The 21,571-nt window shown below is 45.8% G+C and overlaps 1 protein-coding gene across 1 annotated transcript in view; it reads right to left on the reverse strand.

The window, feature by feature from the left end:
• LOC110212325 (rho GTPase-activating protein 7-like) overlaps positions 1-21,571 on the reverse strand; it is a 112,489-nt gene that overhangs the window by 17,432 nt on the left and 73,486 nt on the right. Inside the window, 7 exon segments of the mRNA XM_020992334.2 lie at positions 3,171-3,369; positions 4,456-4,615; positions 5,353-5,523; positions 7,276-8,621; positions 8,981-9,044; positions 9,914-9,995; positions 11,552-11,623. Of these exon segments, the coding sequence (XP_020847993.2) occupies positions 3,171-3,369; positions 4,456-4,615; positions 5,353-5,523; positions 7,276-8,621; positions 8,981-9,044; positions 9,914-9,995; positions 11,552-11,623 (2,094 nt within the window).

Raw genomic sequence — 21,571 nt, forward strand, 5'->3', positions numbered from 1 at the left:
TGACACAGATCGAGAGCTGCATCTCAAGCTGTGGGAAAACCCGTTCATTTATGCCCAGTTGGTGGAGCTGTGAACTGATCCAGCCATTCTGGAGAGCAATTTGGAGCTATGCCCCAAAAGTTTCCACAGTGCAAATACCCTTTGATCTAGCAGTACCGCTATTAAGCCCAGAGAGATCAAAGATATAGGAAAAGGATCTATAAATATAAAACTAAGGAAATACCCATCAATCGGACATGACTAAACAAATGATGGTATGTGAATAAAATGAAATGCTATTGTGCTGTAAGAAATAATAACAACTAGCATTTATATAGCATCTACTATCTTCTAGGCAGTCTCCTAATAAGCACATTACAAATATGATCTCATTGGATCCTCACAACAACCCTGAGAAGTAGGCACTATTATGATCCCATTTTACAGTTGAAGAAACTGGCAAACAGAACTTAACTGGCTTGCTCAAGATCACTCAGCTGATAAGTATGCCACCTCACTGAGCCTCATGATAAAAGGGACTGCTTCAGAGAAACCTGGAAATATCTTTAGGAACTGATGCAGAGTGAAATAAGCAAAACCAGGAAAAATTTATACAATAACAACAACCATATGAAGAAAAACAAATTCCAGAGGACCAATGATGAAGCACGTTATTACTACTTCCTGACAGCGAGGTGATGGACTCAGGAGGCCCCTTTTATTTTTTATTTTTGGACATGAGCAATGTGGGAATTTGCTTTGCCTGACCATGCATATTTGTTACAAAGATTTTCTTTACCTTCCAAAAAAAAAAAGTAACTGCCTCTCAGTTGAATGTACTAAGAGACCATGTTTGACGGCAAAGGAGTCACTGGTATAATGATGCCTGCAGGGCATTATGGTCTCACAGATCATTTGCATGTGTTTTTTAGACTTTTGAAGGTTATAACTGAAAAAAATCACAAATCAAATAATAAGGGACAATGCTAAGATTATATAAGAACTGTTGGGTTCATACCTGACAGAAAGGTGGATTTCTCGAGTTTTACCTCCTAAGGTAAAGATGAGTCACTGACCACCAGGATGCTCTGATTTGAGGCATTGGACGATATAAGAAACCAGAGAAGAAGCTATAGGAAGAGACAGAAAAAGCAGGAGATTAAGCCGAGTGCAGGAAGAGTCACCAAGAAGCGAGGGACAAGAGACACAGAAGGCTTCCAGATCAGGCAGCTGACTTTTCACACTACTTTGATGGGAGCTTGATGACTAGAAGAGAAGCTTGGATTTGGTGATGAGCTGAAAAAAGAGTGGGTCAGCTAAGAGGCCTTGAGCTCTTGTGCTGATTCAAGGAGGGCCAAGTCCTGCTGCACTGCCTGAGCTGTTATTGCTCTCTGGCATTATCTAAAGCATGGGAAAGAGGAAACCTCTCGGGGGTTTGTGAGGAGCAAACAGGGAGGACAGCCTTCCCATTTACTTTGCTGTGAGAAGAGACTTGTCTTTGCTGAGAGCCAGCTGGACAAAGCAGAATCCTCTGCTATGTGTAGACTTAAGGAGCTTTGCGGTTCTTTGGCTTAAGATTTTTTAGTGCCCAAAGAAAAGTGGCTATGAGGAACTTGTCAGCAGAAGAAAGGTGAGCACCAGAAGGGGAGAAGATTATTCCCTAAGGGATCAAATACATCAAGGCCTCCAGTCCAGAGTTGTGAGTTGACCTGGGGGTTTCCCCACACTCACTGCCTCCCTGTTAGGTTTCTGTTAAGTGTGTACCCACTCACTTTCATAGACACTGCTGCATTGCTGGGAGAGTGGACGGCGATGCCTTAATTATTCCTACTTTTGCCTCCTATTGGAAAACTACAATGATTGATTATTTTTGCATTTGCCATCTGATGAATAAATATTATTCTTGAGGCAGCTAAGTGCTGCAGGGGCTGGAGCATTAGACACGGAGGAGGAAGACCTGAGTTCACATGTGACTTCAGACATTATCTGTGTGTTCCTGGGTAAGTCACTTAACCTTTGCCTCAGTTTCCTGAACTGTAACATGGGGATGATAATAGCATCTACCTCCTCATAAGGTTGTTGTGAGAAAATATGAAATGATATTTCTAAAGCATTCGGCACACCCACTGTACATAGTAGGTGCCTTTCCCCTACTTTTAATAATGATAGAATAGATTAATAACACGTGCTCCCTTTCCGTCTTTTCAGTTTCTGTGAGTTAGTGAGTTATGACTTAATGGTATCATAGTGACTGATTTTGTGTGAGTGCATAGCACACCAGGGCTCAGAAGCTAGAGTGGTGATTAGGAGGAGGAATGTGTATTCCCCAGACCAGGATGTAACACCTAAAATTCAGAGAGTTTTGAGCAGTAGTAACCATATGGTTATGTGGCTGTAGCTGGCCCTTGACTCTAGAAACTGAGCGAGGAGGGAGAGAGGGACAAAAGAGAGAAAGGGTGGAAAGCAGAGAGAGAGAGAGAGAGAGAGAGAGAGAGAGAGAGAGAGAGAGACGTGTTGGACCCCACACCCACACGTTACTCTGACCGTGTGGGGGGGTCTGTGGTCAGGCCTGGGCTTTAGTCACAAGGACACTGACTTTGGGAGAGGAAATTAGTCAAGAAGAGATTCTGGCATAAAAAATAAAGGGCATCAATAAAAATTAAGTCAAAAAAAAAGACAAAAAGAAAAGGGAAGATCAGTGTCTTTGTGTCCTTGTTCAGTGAGGAATACCATACACACCTCTTGCTGAAGGCAGTGGCTGTGGGAGGATGGATGGCACGGAAGGCTGTGCATTTAGAAGCAAAGGCAGCCCCATCCCCTCCTGTGGCCTCCAAAGCCTAGTCATAGGAGACAAAACCTTTTGGGCCTCACTGAGAGATCAGATTTACAATGAAAACATTTGGGAAAAGAAAAGCCGTCCTGAAATTCACCCTGAAGTACTAATAACGGACTTCCCTCTAACAGCAGGTTTTGACAAAAGGAAGAGGACAGTATGAGGCCATTAGCCTGAGCTTCTGTACAGGGGGTGGGTCAGGGCAGGGCTGGAGGTGGGGAATAGAGGAGAAAGACACACTTGAGTCCATTTTACAATGTTGCCAGAGGCCAGCTGTAGGCTCTATGAAGTAAGAGTGGGGTAACAATGTTCAAGGAGTCACCCCCCTACCCAGGAGCACCTCTCCCCAGGCACTTACATTGATATATGTGAAGAATGGATTCACAGATCTTGCTAGTGAAGATGGGCTCAGGGAGGTCTCGGAAATACTGCTTCACCATGTCAGCTACATCAAAAGCAGAATGGCCTTCATAATCCATATGGCCCGGGTGGGCCTCATTCATCTCCCGAAGGGACATGATCCGAGACTTCACCCCTGATTTCCTGAACAAGCCAACCTGGGGGCAGAACGACATGGAGTCATAGAAGACCAGGTACACAGAAAGTTCAGTGCTCCCACGAGGCTCTGTGATGTTGTCAGTCTTCCCACTTCTTTCCGCCCTCCTTTCCTAATATTACTTCCCTTTCCAACAGATAGGGTTAGAAAAATGATGTATCTGTAAATATGTGAAAAGGAGGTCAGGATAGGAAAAGTTGGTATGACTGGAGGCAGGTTATGGATATGTAGGTATCAAAAGCTGTGATTCCCTAGAAGCCTTCTAGGAAAAAGTAATTTTTAGAGTTTGTAGTCCAACCTGCTAATTTCATGGATAAGGAAAATGAGGTGATTGTGTATGAATATATTCATTAACATGTGGCTTCTATGCGGATATGCTCATACATACACAACTTGTGTATATATAGGGTATGCATTTTGGACTCTGTTTACATGTGTACAGGGTATATATGTACACACTCACACACATATATATACTGAAAGTCCGGATGGATAAACTGGTTTCTGTGCTGTGTGTCAGGGATGAATTCTTATGTATCCAAATTAGGTTATGTATGTATTTCAGGGGAATATTGTGGTATGTGCAAGTCATGGGAGTTGGGACCTTCACAGATGTGTGAGAACTAATTGTAAAGTAAACCCAAATGGTTGGGGAGCTCTTTTCTGTGGAGCTGGTAGTTGAGGGGCAGAGAAAAGAGAAGCTGCATCTCTCTTGAGTCCTACCCATCCTTAATCCTTGGACCCCATCACTGTGTATTTGTCCTGTAATATCCTCTGCTTATAGTAGATATAAATGAGGAACTTATCTAATTTATACACTTATTTAATGTATAACTTTTGTTATCTTTTTATTATGTAATGTGTGTCTTTATTTCTTTGACTCGGTTTTCTAAAGACAGGGCCTGTATCATTTCCCTTGGGCAGAGAAGAGTGAAGATACTTTCTGGTCTGTGTGAAGGGTACCACAAAGAATACTTATTTAGTAACTGTTTTATAATTAATAAATAATGATGTCAATAATAATAGTGATGGCGATAGTGGGGATGATGCCAGAGAGTTAAGGGCAGATTCAAACACACAGTGGTACCTGGTCCAGAAACTGCGCCCTCAGATACTCCATAGCTTGGAAAATGCCTGGTGGGAGTGGATGGCCTGTCCTCTGGACAACTAGTAGTAGTGGGACTCCAAACACATTCTTGCCTTTAAAGTCAGGGTATTTATTCTTCCTGATGAACTTGGGGACTGGCCTGAAAGTGAAGCCAAAAACCTCCAATTACAATCTACATGGACCCATATTCATGGCCTTTACTTGGCCCAAAGCACATCTCAGAACACTAGATAAGTGTCCACTGTGAGGAAGCAGAATGAGAATGTCAGATCAGCCAATAGGAAGAATTAAAGAGAATGAGCCAAGTTATTGATGACATAGCCTTGCAACATACACCTCTTCTATTTCTAGTTTTGGGGAGAAGGGGATCTTGGTCTCCTCTGTGCCAAGCTAGGTTAAGAGAGGATTCTCAGAACGAATCAGATTGCCCTCCTGTTAAGACTTATCCATGTAGCATCCATGGAATGATTTTGATGTCCAGGGCCTAGATTAATAATAACATTATTAATGTTAATATTATTTATAATAGTACTTGTTATCCTAGCTAACATTTGTATGGGCATTACTATGAGCTAGTCACCGTGCTAGGCACTTTACAGTGATGACCACATCTGATCTGTACAACAACCCTGGGAGGCAGGTACTGTTATTACCCCTTTTTTACAGTTGAGGAAACAGAGACCAACAGATGTTAAGTGACTTGCCCAGGGTTACACAGCTAGTAAGTGCCTGAGGCCAGATTTGAACTTGGGTCAGATTCCACACCAGCACTCTAGCCTTGGTGCCACTAGCTGCCTGGGACTACCCTGAACAGTGACCTCTCCCATTCCACCTTCCAAAGCCAGGCCAAGTAGCCCCTAGCTTCTGGCGCCTCACCAATTCCAGCCCTGTTTACTGGAGAGTGGATTTTTTTCCATGATGGCAGAGAGATTTAACATAGCCACACTCTTTAAATAGTTGAGTTGTACAGCTGACTGTTCTTCAACCCGCAGGAAGGGCTTGGTCAGGTCAGTTGTTTCTTCCATTGACCAGTTCCATTTACTGAGCCTAGAAAGCCAAGAGAGATAGATATATGGGATGAGATTAGGTCATATTTTGCCCCCTTCTACCAGTACCCCAGCCCTTTTTCTGCTTTAGAGCTTCCAGAACTGTGAGAAGGGGAGTGAGTCTTTCATCTACTCTCCTTTCCAGGCTAAGCCCAGAAACCCCTAAAGGACTAATTGGCATTACAATTTTTTGTTTTCTTTTTCCATCCCCTCGTCTTCTTCTTTCCTTTAGAATCCTAGACTCTATCCTAAAAGATAGAAAGCAGCAGCTTTTCTCCCATCCCCTGTTCTGTATCTTAGGGGTCACAGTTTTTAGACCTGGGAAGGGACCTCAGATCTTTTTTTTAAAAGGTATTTCAATTTAAACAACTATAGGCATTTTTATTCTTTTCACAGCATGATAAATACCCCACTTAAATTATCAGCTGTCACTCTACAGTGCACCCACTAAGCCAACAGTTGGCTTAGTAGACAGCTATACCTTTAGAAAACCCTAACCTTAGTGTTATTTACATGGATGGTTCCATCCAACCTATAATCACAACAAATGATAGCAATGCTGTCTAAATAGCTAGATTTAAATTAAAGGCTAGGGATGGTGGAGATCATCTAGTTGAACCATCTCTGTTTTCTAATACTAACTAGAATGATGATGGGCAAGTCATGCTTTCCCCAAGGACTGGAGCAGGGTTGTTGTGAGGATCAAATGAGATAGTACTTCTCCAACCTACATGCACATTTTTATACACATATATTTTGTGGAAGGGGTAAGCGATCTGGCTGGACCTGTGATCTTACTACCATAAGGAACTTCCAGCGTGAAAGATACAGATCAGCAAGTTCTCTGTCATTTATCTTAGAACATCTCTATTATTCATCTTCGAGAATTACCTGGGGCACTGAGAAGTAAAGTCACTGAGCCCGTGCTAGAACCCAAGTATTCCAGTTCTTGGCCCAATGTTGTTTCCACCAGGAACATTGTCTCTGGGAAGTCTGTGCGGGGTAGCTTGAGGGGTTGGGATAAGGGGAATCGGACTCCCTGATAGGAGGCTGTGTAGAATGGCGACAAGATCACTAATTGGTAGTCCAGATACGTAGGTTCTCAGCCTGCTTCTGTCATTAGCTTTCTCAGCAAGGTGGCGCAGTGGCCAGCGCACTGGGCATGGAGTCAGGCAGAACCGAGTTACAATCTAACCTCGAAACACTAGCAGTGTGAACCTGGGCACATCACTTCACTGCTGTCTGCCTCAGTGTCCTCAAACTGGAGATTATAATAGCACCCACTTCCCAGGGTGGTTGTGAGGACCAAATGAGATCCTATTTGTAAAGTGCTTAGTTGAACCATCTCTGTTTTCTAATACTAACTAGAATGATGATGGGCAAGTCATGCTTTCCCCAAGGACTGGAGCAGGGTTGTTGTGAGGATCAAATGAGATAGTACTTCTCCAACCTACATGCACATTTTTATACACATATATTTTGTGGAAGGGGTAAGCGATCTGGCTGACACGTAGTAGGAGCTTAATAAATGTCTATTCCCTTCCCTTATTACCCATCTGAATAGAAGAATATGTGATTATGGCAGATGCAGTTGTTGGTATGATCAGATTATCTGAGAAATACAAATAAAAGGACACAGTGATGATTGAGCCCAAGTTCTGGTTGGTTTCCTAAAGTGAGGCCCTTAAGGAAAGCTTTGAGAGACAAAGGAATAGGGGGATTAGGGAGGCCAAAGCCACAGAGCAGAGCTCACCTGTGGGGGCTTGAGGAGGCAGTATCTGACCTTCCGGAACACGACGATTTGGGAAAGTCCCAAGGATGGCCTCTTTTATGGTGATGCTCTGCTCCTCCACCAGGCCTGGTCCCAGATATTGTCTCCCCAGAAGGCTCGGTGATCTCCAGGAGAATCTGGGCAGGGGCAGCAGGTAAGTTTGGGGAGCTGGTAAAATCAAAGTCCCTATAGTATGAATCCTTCTTTGCCCACTGGCTCTCTCGCCTCTGCAGTTCATTCATGTCCTCTATCAGATGGTCAAAATCTAAAATGAGATCGTTGTCCAGGGACCTGACACCCTCTGTCCTGCCAAGGACCAGCACTGGCACGTTGTCGTAGACACTGAGCCTGTTATCTGGCAGCCCAGGTGGGCGGTTGGAAGGATCCATCTCCTGGGAGCTGGTTCCAAACCGATTCCGGTGGCAACCATGGAAACTGCCTGTCCGCCAATTAACTGATGGGTTATCTAAGGTTGGTGGTGAGTTAAGGGTCAGATCCTTGGGGAAGGTGCCCGGTTTATGGCCGACTGGCACCTGGAACAGCTGGTTGTGAAGGTTCTGCTCAGTCACATCACCCCGTGGTGAGGTAGGGCTTAAACTGGGGTCGCCGCCGCTCCTCTGCCTGTGGCTGCGGACCCGAATCACGGGACTCGGAGTGCTTACGGTGCTGCTGGTCTCTGACTGGCTGCCGCTGCTGCTGCCACAGATTGGTGGTGAGGATGGGCAAGCTCCCATGTCTCGGCCAATGCTCACACAGTTGAGACTCCGGAGCTTGTCATCATCCAAACCCTCAAGGAGGGTGGGCCCGCTAATCGGGGGCCGGGGCCGGGGAGCCCCACTGCGCTTAGACCCCGGGCTTCGCAGCCTCAACTTCTCCATCTTTCTCAAGAAGCTCTTGCCCCGGTTTGGTTGGAGGGGCTTCTCTGCAGCGGGTAGGTCTTCACCAGTGACATTCAGTGTCTCCATGGGGCATGAGGAATGGCTGGTACTAGAGGCAGGTGAAGACAGTTTGTTGGTATAGGAGAAATGGGAGCAGTTATGGCTGGACTCGGCATCCTCAAAGGGCCTGGGAGAGGGGACATCACTGTCGCCACTGCTGCAGCTACTCATGGAAGAGGCATCTGGCTTCTCCTCTGGCTCTGGGGAAGCTGGCTCCTCAGTGCCCCTGTTCTGGATCCTTGGGGGTCTCTCTAGGACAGGACTGCTGGATGAACCACTTCCCCCTGGGAAGACTTCCAGGCTGTCCAGGCGGGACCAGCGGCGGCTGCAGCGCTCATACGCCCACCTGCTGCTGATAGCACATGGTTCGTCATCCTCAGACTCATCGCTCTGTTGGGCAGAAAAAAAGTAAGGTCAGCACCAGAAACAAGGGCAAGGGGTGACATCTTCCAGAAGGCGGGCAAAGGGGCACAGTGCTCTTGAGAAGGGCTCAAGCCACTGCTCCCTGCCCCTTCCAAAGGGCAAACCGGGCAGGCCTGGGCACATTCCCACTGCTCCAGTGAAGGCTAGCCCTTCCAGCTACCTTCTGAGTATGAAGTGCTTTGCCACTTATATTCGAAGGACATCCAGCATCCATTAGAGAGGCCAGAGAAGCCAAAGACCAAATGTTTCCCCCCTTTCCCCAAAAATAGGACTAGGGTTCCCACTCCTACTGGGAAACTGACCACACCCCAGCTGTGACCATTTACCTTCCTCCTCTGGCAGCTGAACTCCACCTTCATCTCTGCACATTTGTTCAGGGCGTTCAGTCGCCTAGGAGAGAAAGAAGATGTCCCAAAGCTTTTCCATTCAGTTTTACCACGGCCAACCATCCTTGAGCCTAGGGAGCCACAGGACATTCCCCACCCCCAATCTTCCTCCTAGCTTTGAGACCTAAATGGGTGACTTCACCTATCCAGGTTGGGGCTCTGGGGGTAGACAGGCCACCAGGTCGGGGGACTCTAACGCAGGCTGGGGGGTACAGCACAGGTGTACTTGATTTAGAGGAGAGAGATAACTTTAGACGGTTGTGTATAGTGTGCTAGTCAGTGAGACTGGCAAAGACAGAAAGAGACAAGGGGAAAAAAAGAGACAGATGGGAAAGGGAATATTTCAATCCTATGAGTACATCCTACATCAAAGTGAAGATTCTTTTTAAAACTAAATAACTACTCCCTAATTTAATGGTTGTATAGATGAGAAATTTTTGACAGTCAAGGGACCTTAGACATAGCCTCATCCACTATCCCGATTGATTGATTTAAAGTGTAAGGAAGAAGGTGAATGAAATTGGCAGTGCCATCTGCCTGGCCTCTGGTCCCCCCTGTGTAGTCCTGTTAAAAGGGCTGCATGTGGCTCTCAGTGAAAGGGAGAGAGGGCAGGTGAGGGAGCCAAGCAAAAGAGGCAAAGAGGTTTAACTTTCTAACAATTAAAGTTGTCCAAAGACAGAATGGAGGCAGCGGTTTCCACATCACAGGAAGTCTTCAAGCAGAGACTAGATTAACACTTATTGGAAATATTGCAAAGGGGATTCCAGCATTCATTAAATTATCTGAGAGATCTCTTCCAACTCTCGATAGTTGATGATTCTGTAATCACAGAGTGCATGCAGGTGGTGGGGAGGTGGGCAGCTCCACACCCACCTGTAAAGAGACTCAAAGGCGTCCTGGTCTAGGAACTCGTGGTCACGTCGGACAGTTTGGATGTCAATGGGAAACTGCATGTCTGCAAAAGGTTAAGCTGGGTCAGCTCCATTGAGGTGACTCCCATTACTCCCACCCAGTGTACTCACCAGGCTCCCGCTGTTAGTACTCATGGATTAGTGCTTGTGCCAGTGACCCATGGCTACTCACAGCCTTCCTCAAAAGTGTATAGGACCCACTGATTGCCCAAGAATGTTTATTGTGTTCTCTCATCATCTCCGTCTCTCAGCACCCTCTTGTTTCCCTTTCAAGGTCAGCGTAGGTGCCTCCTCCTTGAAGCCTTACCTGCCTCTCTGCCTCCTCCAGTTATCAGTGGTATTCCATCAGTTTTCCTTATACTAGATTCAGAGGGGTGTGTGTGTGTGTGTGTGTGTGTGTGTGTGTGTGTGTGTGTGTGTGTGTGTGTGTGTGTGTGTGTGTATATGTGTGTGTATGTATATATGTCATCTTGCTACAAGTAAGCTTCTTGAGGGTAGGAACTGACTGTTTTGTCTTTGTATCTCCAGTACCTTGTACGTGATATACAATTAATAAATATTTGCTGAAATAGCCATACAAAAATATTCTAAATCACTAATAATTGGAGAAATTCACATAAAAAAGGTACCAACTCCAATCCATTAGATTGGCAAAGTTGAAAAAAGGAAAATAACAAATACTGGGGGGAGAGAGGCTGGGGAAAAACCAGTACATTAGTACACTCTTGGTAGAATTGTGAATTAGTCCAACCCTTCTGGAAAGCATTTTGGAACATGTCTCCAAAGCTACTAAACTGCACATACCCAGCAATACTGCTACCTTTGGGCGCAGAAATATTTATAGTAGCTCTCTTTGGTTGTGGCAAAAAATTGAAAACTGAGCAGATGCCCATCATTTGGGCTGAAAAAGTTACAGTGTGCAAATGCAATAGAATATTATTTTGCTTTACAAAATGATAAAGGGGATGGCTTCAGAGAAGCCTGGGGAGACTTGTATGAACTGAGGCAAAGTGAAATGAGTAGAATCAGGAGAACAATGTATACAATATTATTATAAAGACAGACAACTTTGATAGACTTAGGAACTCTGGTCACCCTGATGACCAGGCATTCTCATGTCACCGCCCAGCTCCAGATAGAAAGATATTGGACTCAGAGTGCAGACTGAGACAGTTTTGGGGAGGGATGTCACCAGTGTGAGAATCTGTTTTTCGTGACTATACACGTTTGCGATGGGTTTTTATTTTTCTTGCTTTTTCAATGGAGGTTTCAGGTGGCAGGGGGTAGGTAAGAAGGAGAAAATGCAGATCTGGAAATAAAATAGAATTGAAGTTTTAAAAAATGTTTGTCACATTGAGTCAGGACTCTGTGTTTTAGTGAAAGAGTTAGTAGGTTGCCAGGAGGCAGGGGGATGAGATTCTCATCACCATTTTGCCCCCCTATTTCTCCCCTTAAATTAGCCCTTCTAGGCCTCAGTTTCCTCACAGGGAAAAATTGTGAAGGTAACATGAGAGAATAGTTTTAAGATCACCCTCCCCCACAAGCTGTACAAATACAAGGTATTAACATTCACATAGGAGGAACCCACAGGCTGCCATACCGTCAAATAACTGAGCATATTGGGGGAAACCAGCTGCCCTCAGCCACTCACAGGCCTCCTTGGCTTCAATTTCTGGAGAGAGAGAAAAGAAACAAGACTGAAAAGAAAATCAGGTGTGAGCATTGAAAGCCAGGGACAGAGTCTGGGAGTTCAAATTCCTCACTCTTGAGCCTGGACAAGAAGCATCTCTAAGGTTCTCCTCTACTGGCTACAACCATTCCCAGCCTTGCCTTTGCTAAGTGCAGAGAGGCTTCCGGGTCTGAACCAGGCCAAGAACTGGACTGACCAAAGACAAAAGCTCCCAACACCCAGGAGCAAGGGTTCTCACAAGGCCATCTGTGCACAAAGGAGAACTTCTATAGGGAAGGTAAAAAGCTGTAGCCAACAGCAACTTAAAACACCATTTGAAATAAAGCAAGACAGAGGAGCCAGAAAGAAACAGAGAGACAGTGCTGGCATGTTAGCATCTTACAGGTCAGCTTGAGCGCCATCTGAACGCCGAGGAAAAAGAGGTCCAAAGGAAGAAAATGACATGGTCACACGGCCTCAGATAGAAACAGATGGACTGAGATAAAGATACAGATAAAATAAAAGAAGGAAGATAAAGACAAATGCCAGGGAGCACATGCACGTACGCGTGCTGCACACACACGTTCTTGGAGCAGAGGCCTATTCTGATGGATCGCTCCCTTTGGCGGGGGGGGGGGGGGGGGGGGGGGGGGGGGGGGGGGGGGAGGGAGGCTCCTGGGGCTCACGCCTTCTCAGACCTCCAGGTGGTGGGAATCAGCTGTCCATTTGGCAGCCCTGATACTAGTGCCCAGCTGGGTAGTAGTGGGCCCCAGCAGTCACCAGATGTCTGAGGAATGTAAACACATTCAACACACGCTGGCTAAGCATGTGGAGACCCTGGGAAACATGGATCCTGGAGGGCGTGTATACTCTGGATAAGGGACAGGGGAAAGAAGACTACTCCTCCTCCAGCCTAGGGAATCTGAGTCATAATCTGACCACAGGGGCCGAGGAGAAGTTGATGGAAGTGAGTTTTGGAAAGGTCGCTTTTCCCTCCCCAAAAATCTTTTCCTAGAATGATCAGCACTTAGGATAAGGGACAGATTGTGACCTGAAGGGGCATAACCTAAAAAGATTTGCCACAGTGCCTGAAATTCCACCATTAGAACTGGCCCCTTTTAAAACACATACGTGTTACCTGGGCTCTGGGTTGGGGGATTAGATCTCTCCATTAACACATCAACACCCATTAGCACACCATTGTGGATTCCTTTATCAGCTTAGCTGTCACCTTGAAAAGAAGAAAGCTGTCTGCCTTTTCCTGCCTCCAGTTCCTCTGGAGCTTCTGGCTCTTTCCAGAAACAGGAAGTGGGAGCTCTCTAAGCCTTTGAAATGTTCCCCCTGCCTGCTTAGGATCCCTGCACGCCCTCACCAGCAGTCTTCCCCTCACCACCACCTCTCCCCTGCTGCTGAGAAGGATGTGACCTGGTCAGCCTCCCCTTCTCATATTGTCTACCTTCAGAAACATATAAATCTAGGTGGAGGGAATTTTCCATTTCCTCCAAGCCTTTCTCCCTTCTCCATCAGTGCCCTCAGCAGGTTTCCCTTTCAGGCAAGGCAGCCCCAGATCTCTGGAACTTTCCCTTCCCTCCATGACGTCTCACTTCCCTCAAGCTGATAACTACTCTCCTTGGCTCAGTCCAGTTTCAGCACAGAGCAAAATCTGACTGGAAGGACCAGGGCTGGGTCTTGTTGTGTAAACTCTCCCTCGACCCCCGTCCTCTTGTACCCCAGTCTTTACTCTCCGCAATTTGTATCTTTGTTTGTCTCAGCCATAGATACTATACTGTCTGAGGAAGAGGAGGAGGAGGAGAAACCTACCCATTTTTAGAAAGAAAGAAAAAATAGTTGCTTCAAACCCCTAGTGGCGTATAACTACCAGTGACAGCTGCTAGCTGCTAGGGCTTCTTTCCTTCTCCTGGCTTCCCCAGACCTAAGGTAAGTCAAAGGACCTGACTGACAGCCCAGTGAACTTCCTGGGTTCCTTAATACCTCCGGGATAAAATGTAAAATCCTCTATTTAGCGCTGAATGTTCTTCACAGCCTGGCCCCTCCCTCCCTTTCTGGGAGGCGGCCCACTGGCTCACTTGGCAATACTTTGCATTCAACACCCTCTCCCACGTCTGTCCCTTTGCACCATTAGCCACAAACCTGGGGGTGCTCTGCCCTCTCCCCTACGCCTCTTAGATTTCCCTGGCTTCCTTCCAGACTCGGCTCAAGTCTGCCCTCCTGCATGAGGCCCTCCCAGGTGCCCGCCTCCCTAGGGTTATCTTGACATTCTCTGTATGTGTTGTGTATGTAGCTAGTTGTGGACATAGTGCCTCTCCATTAAAACGTGCACTCCGAGAAGGCGAAGCCTGGTTTTACTTTGATATTCCCAGTGATTAGCAAAGTGCCCGGCACAGAGTCAGCACTCACTAGATGCTTATTGACAAAGTGGCACAGTGGATAGAGTGCCGGACCTGAAGTCTGGAAGATTCAGCTTCATGAGTTCAAATCTGGCCTCAGACACCAGCTGTGGGACCCTGGTCAAGTCACTTACCCCTGTTTGCCTCAGTGTCCTCATCTATAAAGTGAGCTGGAGAAGGAAACGGCAAACCAGTCCAGTGTCTTTGCCAAGAAAACCCCAAATGGAGTCAGAGAGTCAGACAACAACAACAAAGGGCAGAAGTGATGCCTCAGAGTACAAGAGTGGTCACCTCAGAACCCCGGGCTCAGCATTGCCTTCCTCTCCCTGAGCTGAAGCTTATCAAGGCCCTTTATGTATTATGTTCCAGCTAAGTGAATTCTGCCAGTTGATTCAAAAGTAGATCTATAGAACTGTAGTCTACATGATCTGCTACAGGCATAAATGTTATCATATGCCAAGAAATTACTTCCTGACTTGTAAAGGTTCCCCTGATTTCACACTCCAACATCTGTGCCTAAGAAATACTGTGCCCTATCATTCCTTATAGACAAAGCACTGCCTCTCCCCACCCCCCCTCAGTGATGTCACCAACAAATTTAACATACTGTCTATAGTCAACTCACATGGTTTCCATAGCACATTTTTAATCAGATAAGATGATGCCTATGAAATCACGCTGAAAAGTGTAAGCACTATATAAATGCAAGGAATTGTTATTAATCCCAGGTTGGCTTCTTAAACCACCAAGCATATGTGCCCATGATCCCATAAATCTGGGTTTGCTTCAATGTGACCCTGAGCCTAACACAAATAGGCAAATCTACTGGGGAAAAGAAATGTAATGCAAACAGAAGCAAAGTGGGTTAGCCCAGGGGCCACTTTCATACCTGCAAAAGGCAATTTGGTGGCATTGTTGCAGTTACCAACGAAAACACAGCATTAGCTCAATAAGGACAGCCTTCTTGGGCAGGACTGGGATCCTCCTTTTTCAGCTGTTACTCCTTTTCCTCCTTGCCCTTTCCCCTTTCCCACCACCAGGTTTTCACTGAGTCAGTCATCCATTCTTGATCCACCAAGCAGGTATGCACAGTTTTATCTGCCTCCTATCATTTTCATGCCCTTCAGCAAATGCCAGCCAGACCCCTGCAACTTTGCATGTGCTCATACAAACTCCTAATGGCACAGGGATTATAGAGTACAGTCACCTCTGCCACTCTGACCATAAATAAGAAAAATAGCCCAGGCCTTTGTCTGACGCACTAGGCAGAATACTTTAAAAAGAATAATAACGCCCCCCGCCACACACACACACACACACACACACACACACACACACACACACACACACACTCTGCAACATGCACACCTTTTATTTCATTGCTGAAAGGAGCTAGTCTACCAAAGTAGGGCTGTGATTTAAAGTCTTACTCAGTTGTGTGGGGCATTGAGAGGTTAAGTGATTTGGCCAGGGTCACAAAGACAGTATTTGTCAGAGGTGGAAGTTAAATACTGGTCTTCAAGGCTGGCTCTCTATGTACTTATGCTGCCTGTCTTAGGAGTCATTGATTATTCATGTTAATGTTTTCTCATAGATGCCATGTGCTAAAGAGCTAGGGCTCCTCACATCCCTCTTTCTGATTTGTATCAACAAATCCTGGGTCCTAGGAGCTCATCTTTCCCCTAGGTTACTTACCATAAATTGGCTTTGCTATCCCAAAGGGAGACCAGGCCAGCTCCCCACATGGGCTTGTCACTTCATAGACCCTAGGGACTGACAGGCAGAAGAGAAGAAAGACAGAGGCAGAAACTGATGGCACAGTGCAGAAACAATATGAGAGGTGGAGAAGTCAAAGACAGATACAATGACAGAGATAGAGGAGAGAGACACACAGAAGAAAGACTGACAGAGGCAGACTCACATAAGGTGACAGGGTCATGCAGTGAAAGGGAGAGTCCCACAGAATGAGAGAAAGACAGGGACCAAGAGAAGTGCTCATAGAACAGTTGGATTCCCTGAAAGCCTTCTGGATTACATATGTGCTGGCACAGAGAATTCTTGACCTGAAGGGCCCCTTAATTATGAGTCCTTTCTCATGACTCACCAGAAACATCTTCCTTTCTGCCTGGCAAACACACACACACACACACACACACACACACACACACACACACACACACACACACACACATGCATAGCTACTTCTTCCCTAGAAGTTCCCTTAACAGACTCAAGGGTAGCTGCCAGTAGAAAGCCCAAATGGAAAAAATCTCACCCAATGTTCTGCTAGAAGTCCTGACTCAGCCTTGAAATAACTCTCCCTGACAAACCCCTAAGCCTAGCACCTTTTCCTTCCTAGGAGCTAAGCAGAAGCAAATCACTGTTCTGGTGAATGGGACAAAAGCTTGGGTTCTGAATGACCACTGAACCCCCTCCAATGCTGGGATCACTAACAGGAATAAATCTCGGTACCCCAGAGAGGGAAGATACAGCCCTTCCAAAGCAGTACTGCTCAGCTTCAGTCTGGAATGGCAGAGGATTCAAGTTACCCTGCCTGAGGGAATAGATGAATCTTCTCAAAGAGGAGTGAATAACTTCTCAAGGATTCATTTTTCATCACTGAATCCAAGAAATACTTCTTAAATGTATGCTGTGTGTAGGACATAGCGCAGAGAGCTGGAGGAAAGAAAGACTTTGACCTTAGGGAGCATGATTTCCCCAGGGACCCCAGGATTAGACAGCCTTACTCCACCTGCAGGGTTTTCTTAGCTCTGAGCCCCCTGCAAAGAAGGGTTCTACTCCAGTTTGTAGCGAAGTAAACACTGGAGTGGTCAAGGAAATTGCAGAAAGGGGAAGAAGAGCCTGAACGGTAGATCTGAAAGTGATCTTAAAAATCATGTGGTCTAACCGTGTCATTTTACTGCAGACATTTGCCTTGCCCTAGATGAGTAGGTGGCATGTGGGGATTGGAAGCACTGCTTGCTTGACCCCCGTCCAGCGCTCTTTCCACCACACTCCACGAAAGCCCCAGATCCCCTTTTTTAATATAGCTACTTTTTTTATTTTTAGTTCATGAAATAACATAAGCATTTCCATAGCAAAGTAGAATAAAAAAAGATGATCACACATGAAACTGCAAGTCTACTATGTACAATCTGCTGTTCCTTTTAAATATATAATAAAATTGTCATATGACTTTTCCGCCTTTTTCCTCCCCCCAAGAGATGGCTACCATTGGACATTATGTATGTATACATATATGTGTGTATTTATATGGAAAATCATTCTATACATACTTCTGTATATCAGTTCTTTCTCTGAATGCAATTAACATCTTCCTTCATCAGTCCTATGTAGTTAATTTGGGTATGATAGTCAAAATTACTCTAAGAAAATACTGAGGGATGAGAGGATGAGGAGGCCGGGTTATAAAATTATTGGAAATTGGGGGGCCAAGAGAAGAGGGAGTAAGGAGGGAGAGCTTTGGAAAGTGCTTGGGTAGAGGAATGGAAAGATTGGGAGAAAGATACCTCGAACCACAAAACTTTCTCCAGTCTGTAAGCCTCCTTCCAAAGATATGTCACTTTTCTGTTGTTAGGGAGATGTAGCACCATCTTGTAGAAAGAGCGGGGAATATTAGTTTGAGGACCTATGCTCTGCTACTTTGTGTGGACGCACCCTGCATTTAACATCTCCTGAGAGGAAGTTGGACTAAAGCAGGAATTAACTTTTCTACTTTTTCTGTCATGGACCCCTTTGGCAGGCTGGTGAAGTCTGTGGACTCCTCAGAATAATATTTTCAAATACATAAAATGCATAAGGAAATTACATTGAAATACAGTATATGTGTGTGAGTGTGTATGTATATATATGCATGTATGTATATATGTGTGTGTATATATGTGTATATATGTATGTATATATGTTTTAAATTTACAAACCTCAGGTTAAGAACTCCTAGGTTAGAAGAACCCCTGCACGATTTCTAAGATCCTCTTCTAGCTTTAATTCATTCAATTCTACAATAACATAGACTTGTCTTACTCTGCTTCCTTTCTGCAACAAGCCCCTCTCCAGGGACAGTCTCAGGGTGGTCTCAGGGACAGTACCACTTCCCAGCCCATATCAAGGAAATAGGGCTCCACCCGTACCCCCTTGCCAAGCTATTGCCCATCCATGACTGAGCAAAGGTCAGCCTGGTTCCCAAGAACTGATCCCCGATTCTGGCATCCCTCCGCCTTCGGGCACTGACTGGAAGACTCCAGTTTTAGGAAGAGGTGGGTGTTAAAAATAGAGGCCAGGGGCTGAAAGTGAAGCCGGAGAGGGTGAGAAAGTTGGCAGTGCATGCCCACAGTTACCCGAGCACATCCGCTCCGAGCCTCACACGTGCCCAGTGTTTCCCCCTTCCAGCACTGTCATCCCCGACCCTCCCCACCAACACACACACACACACACACACACACACACACACACACACACACACACACACACACGGCACCTTCCTGAGTTCACAGAGACCCGGCTGCAGGTTACTCTTGCTTGGCGCTGCCCAGGCACAGACCGGCCCTCCAAGCTAGTGCTACAGACACGTTCCACGTGTGTATGCATGATAGCAGTACTCTAGTGATGCCGGGGGGCTCTTCTCAGGCTCGCATGGCACTCCCCACCTCCTTCCCGCCACCGCTGCCCCCCACTCACGGGTGACTATCATCTTGTCCCTTTCCCCGTCGGGCCAGCCAAATCCGCAACCCCGGCTCCCGTAAGCTGGAGAAATGAACTGCGTGTCGACTGGCCTGGGGAGCTCTCCAAACCAACTGTGATGACCTCTCGGCCAATCAGAAAAGAGGGAGAGGCAGAGGAGGGTGGGGCCAGTATGCCTCCGGCCCTCCAGTTTTCAACGCCCCCCCCTTTACTCCTACTCTTCTAGCTTCCCCTATCCCCCACCCCCGTCCCCTATCTCCTAGTCCTCCGACTTAATGCCCGGGCTGGGCGGGGTAGATTCTGACTGCGATCTCCAAGCAACTTGGAGCCAGGAGAACGCATCCTAGCCTAGGATTTGGGGGGGTGGGGTGGGGCAAGGGAGGATGGGAAGTAGCTCCCGCCCCTCACCCTTCCCCTCACATTCTCCCTGAACCGAAGGGCCGCCCAGGCATTGGCCCTTTTCCCTCCTGGCTATCAAAATCACAGAACCTGGAAGTGAGAAGGCACGTTAGAACGCCTCTAGGCCAACAGCAATCATCTGTGCACCATGCATACTTTACAAGTAGCCAGCTCAGCATCCCCCTGGAAGCCCCTCAGTCTCACTCTCTCTTCAAGCCAGTTCATTCCACTCACGGTCAGCTCTAAATATTATGAAGTCGTTCTGTTCATATTCCGCCACCTCCACTCTTCGACACACACACACACACACACACACACACACACACACACACACACACACACACACAAACCAAAGTCTCCAGCCACTATACAATGTTTATCTACTACTCCTCTTTTTGTTCTTAGGGATCAAAATAAAGCGAATGAATCCCTTTTCCCCATGACCACTCTCTAAATGCTTGATTCAGTCAATAGACCCACCAGTGATCAAGCAGGAAAGAGTCACAATGACAGATTTATGGCCCTGCTCATCCAGATATGGCAGATATCCTTTAAAAAAAAAAAAGCAAAAAACCTACCGCTCCTCCCTGCCTCAAAGGCATCCGTTTAAAAGCAGATGGATTAATCGTAGTGCCTCTGGATCCAGAAACTAGCCCTCCCACCAATAGCACTGTAATGAAATACAAACACTGTCCAAAGGGCACTACCCCCCATTCTAGGACTAGTCACATTCCCCAGGAGCCCAGGCCCCCAAGGACCTTCTTCCTCCCCTCTCTGCAGCATCCCAAGCACCTCTCTCTCCCTCCCCTCTCCAGCCTCCCACCTACTCCTGACGATAAGCCTGAATCCTCTCATTGAGACAGGTTACTCTTCATCATCTAAGGAAAGAATCCTGGGAACCACCTCCCCTCCACCATTTCTGAGGCAACTAAAACCTTCTTTGGAACAAATTTTAAAACCCTGGACCAAAAGTCAAGACAACTGGATTGTAGGCCTGGTTCTATCATTCACTCAAGATGTAACCTTAGGTGGGCAGCTAGATGGCACAGTAGAGTGCTGGGACTGGAGTCAGGAGGAAGGCTCATCTTCAAAAGTTCAAGTCTGGCCTCAGTTACTTACTTAGCTGTGTGACCCTGGGCAAGTCACTTAACCCTGTTGGTCTCCATTTCCTCATCTGTAAAGTAAGCTAGAGAAGGAAATGGGCAAAACAGTCCAGGATCTTTGCCAAGAAAATCCCAAACGGGGTCACAAAAACGGATATGACTGAAAAACCACCACCACCACCACCACCACTACCTTAGGTGAGTCCACTGATCTTATCGATGCTTTTACACAACAGTGATTTCTCATCCCCACTCCCAGATTGAACCCACCTTGTTGGAAAGAAAAAACAAGCAAAAATACCTGATACAGAAACCTCGCTTAACAAGGTCTATAATATTCTGCTGTGGTAATTCCCCACCTGAAGGAGAACGTATTTTAGATATATCTTCTCCAGGACCAGCATTTGTTTTTCCAATCAAGTCACCTCATCTTTCTAGGCCTCTGTCATATATAATGAACTTAATATAGTGTTGAACACACAGTAAATGTTCAATGAAGCTTATCAAATCATATGTTATGATGTTGATTTTTTAAATTATAGAAAAATTTGGCTGTCCATCTTGCCCCAGCCTGGCTGGATTCCCAGCTTCTGACACTCTTTTTATCAGCTGTATGAGAAAACTTTCTTTTTATTTATTTATTTTTAACATTCGTTTTAAAAAATTTGAGTTCCAAATTCTCTCCCTCCTACTCTTCCCCTACCCATTGAGAGGGCAAGTCATTTGATATCAATTATACATGTGAAGTCACGCAATACATAGTTCCAGCCTTAGATTCTTAAAACCTAGTCACTGCTCAGATTCTCATAATCTAGCCAATACTTCACAGACTCTCAGATTCCTCAAGAGTCTGGCTAATATGGCAGATCTTTAATAAACCTTGTCTTTGGCTGAAAAAAAATACATAGTGCCATATTAACCATGTTACAAAACAACAACAATGAAAAGCAAGAAACATGTAGAAAGTTTTAAAAAAAATTTGCTTCAATCTGAATTCCTCTGACCTCTCTCTGGAGGTAGGTAGCATTTTTCACTACGGGGTTTTCACAGTTGATCAATGTTACAATATTTCTATTACTGTGTACAATAGTCTCATGGTTCTGCTCATTTCACTTTGCATCAGTTCATTTAAGTCTTCCCAGGTTTTTATTTAACATTTTTATTCTTTCTCCCAATTACATGTAAAAGCAATCTTAACATTCTTTTTTCAAATTTTGAGTTCCAAATCCTCTCCCTTCTCCCCTTCCCTCCCCCCTTCATTGAGAAGGCAAGCAATTTGACATTGGTTATACTTGTGTAGTCATGCAAAACACATTTCCACATAAGTTATGCTATGAAAG

This window comes from Phascolarctos cinereus, unplaced genomic scaffold (assembly GCF_003287225.1).
Source record: "Phascolarctos cinereus isolate Bilbo 61053 unplaced genomic scaffold, phaCin_HiC Scaffold_2;HRSCAF=192, whole genome shotgun sequence".
NCBI classification, from domain to species: Eukaryota; Metazoa; Chordata; class Mammalia; order Diprotodontia; family Phascolarctidae; genus Phascolarctos; species Phascolarctos cinereus.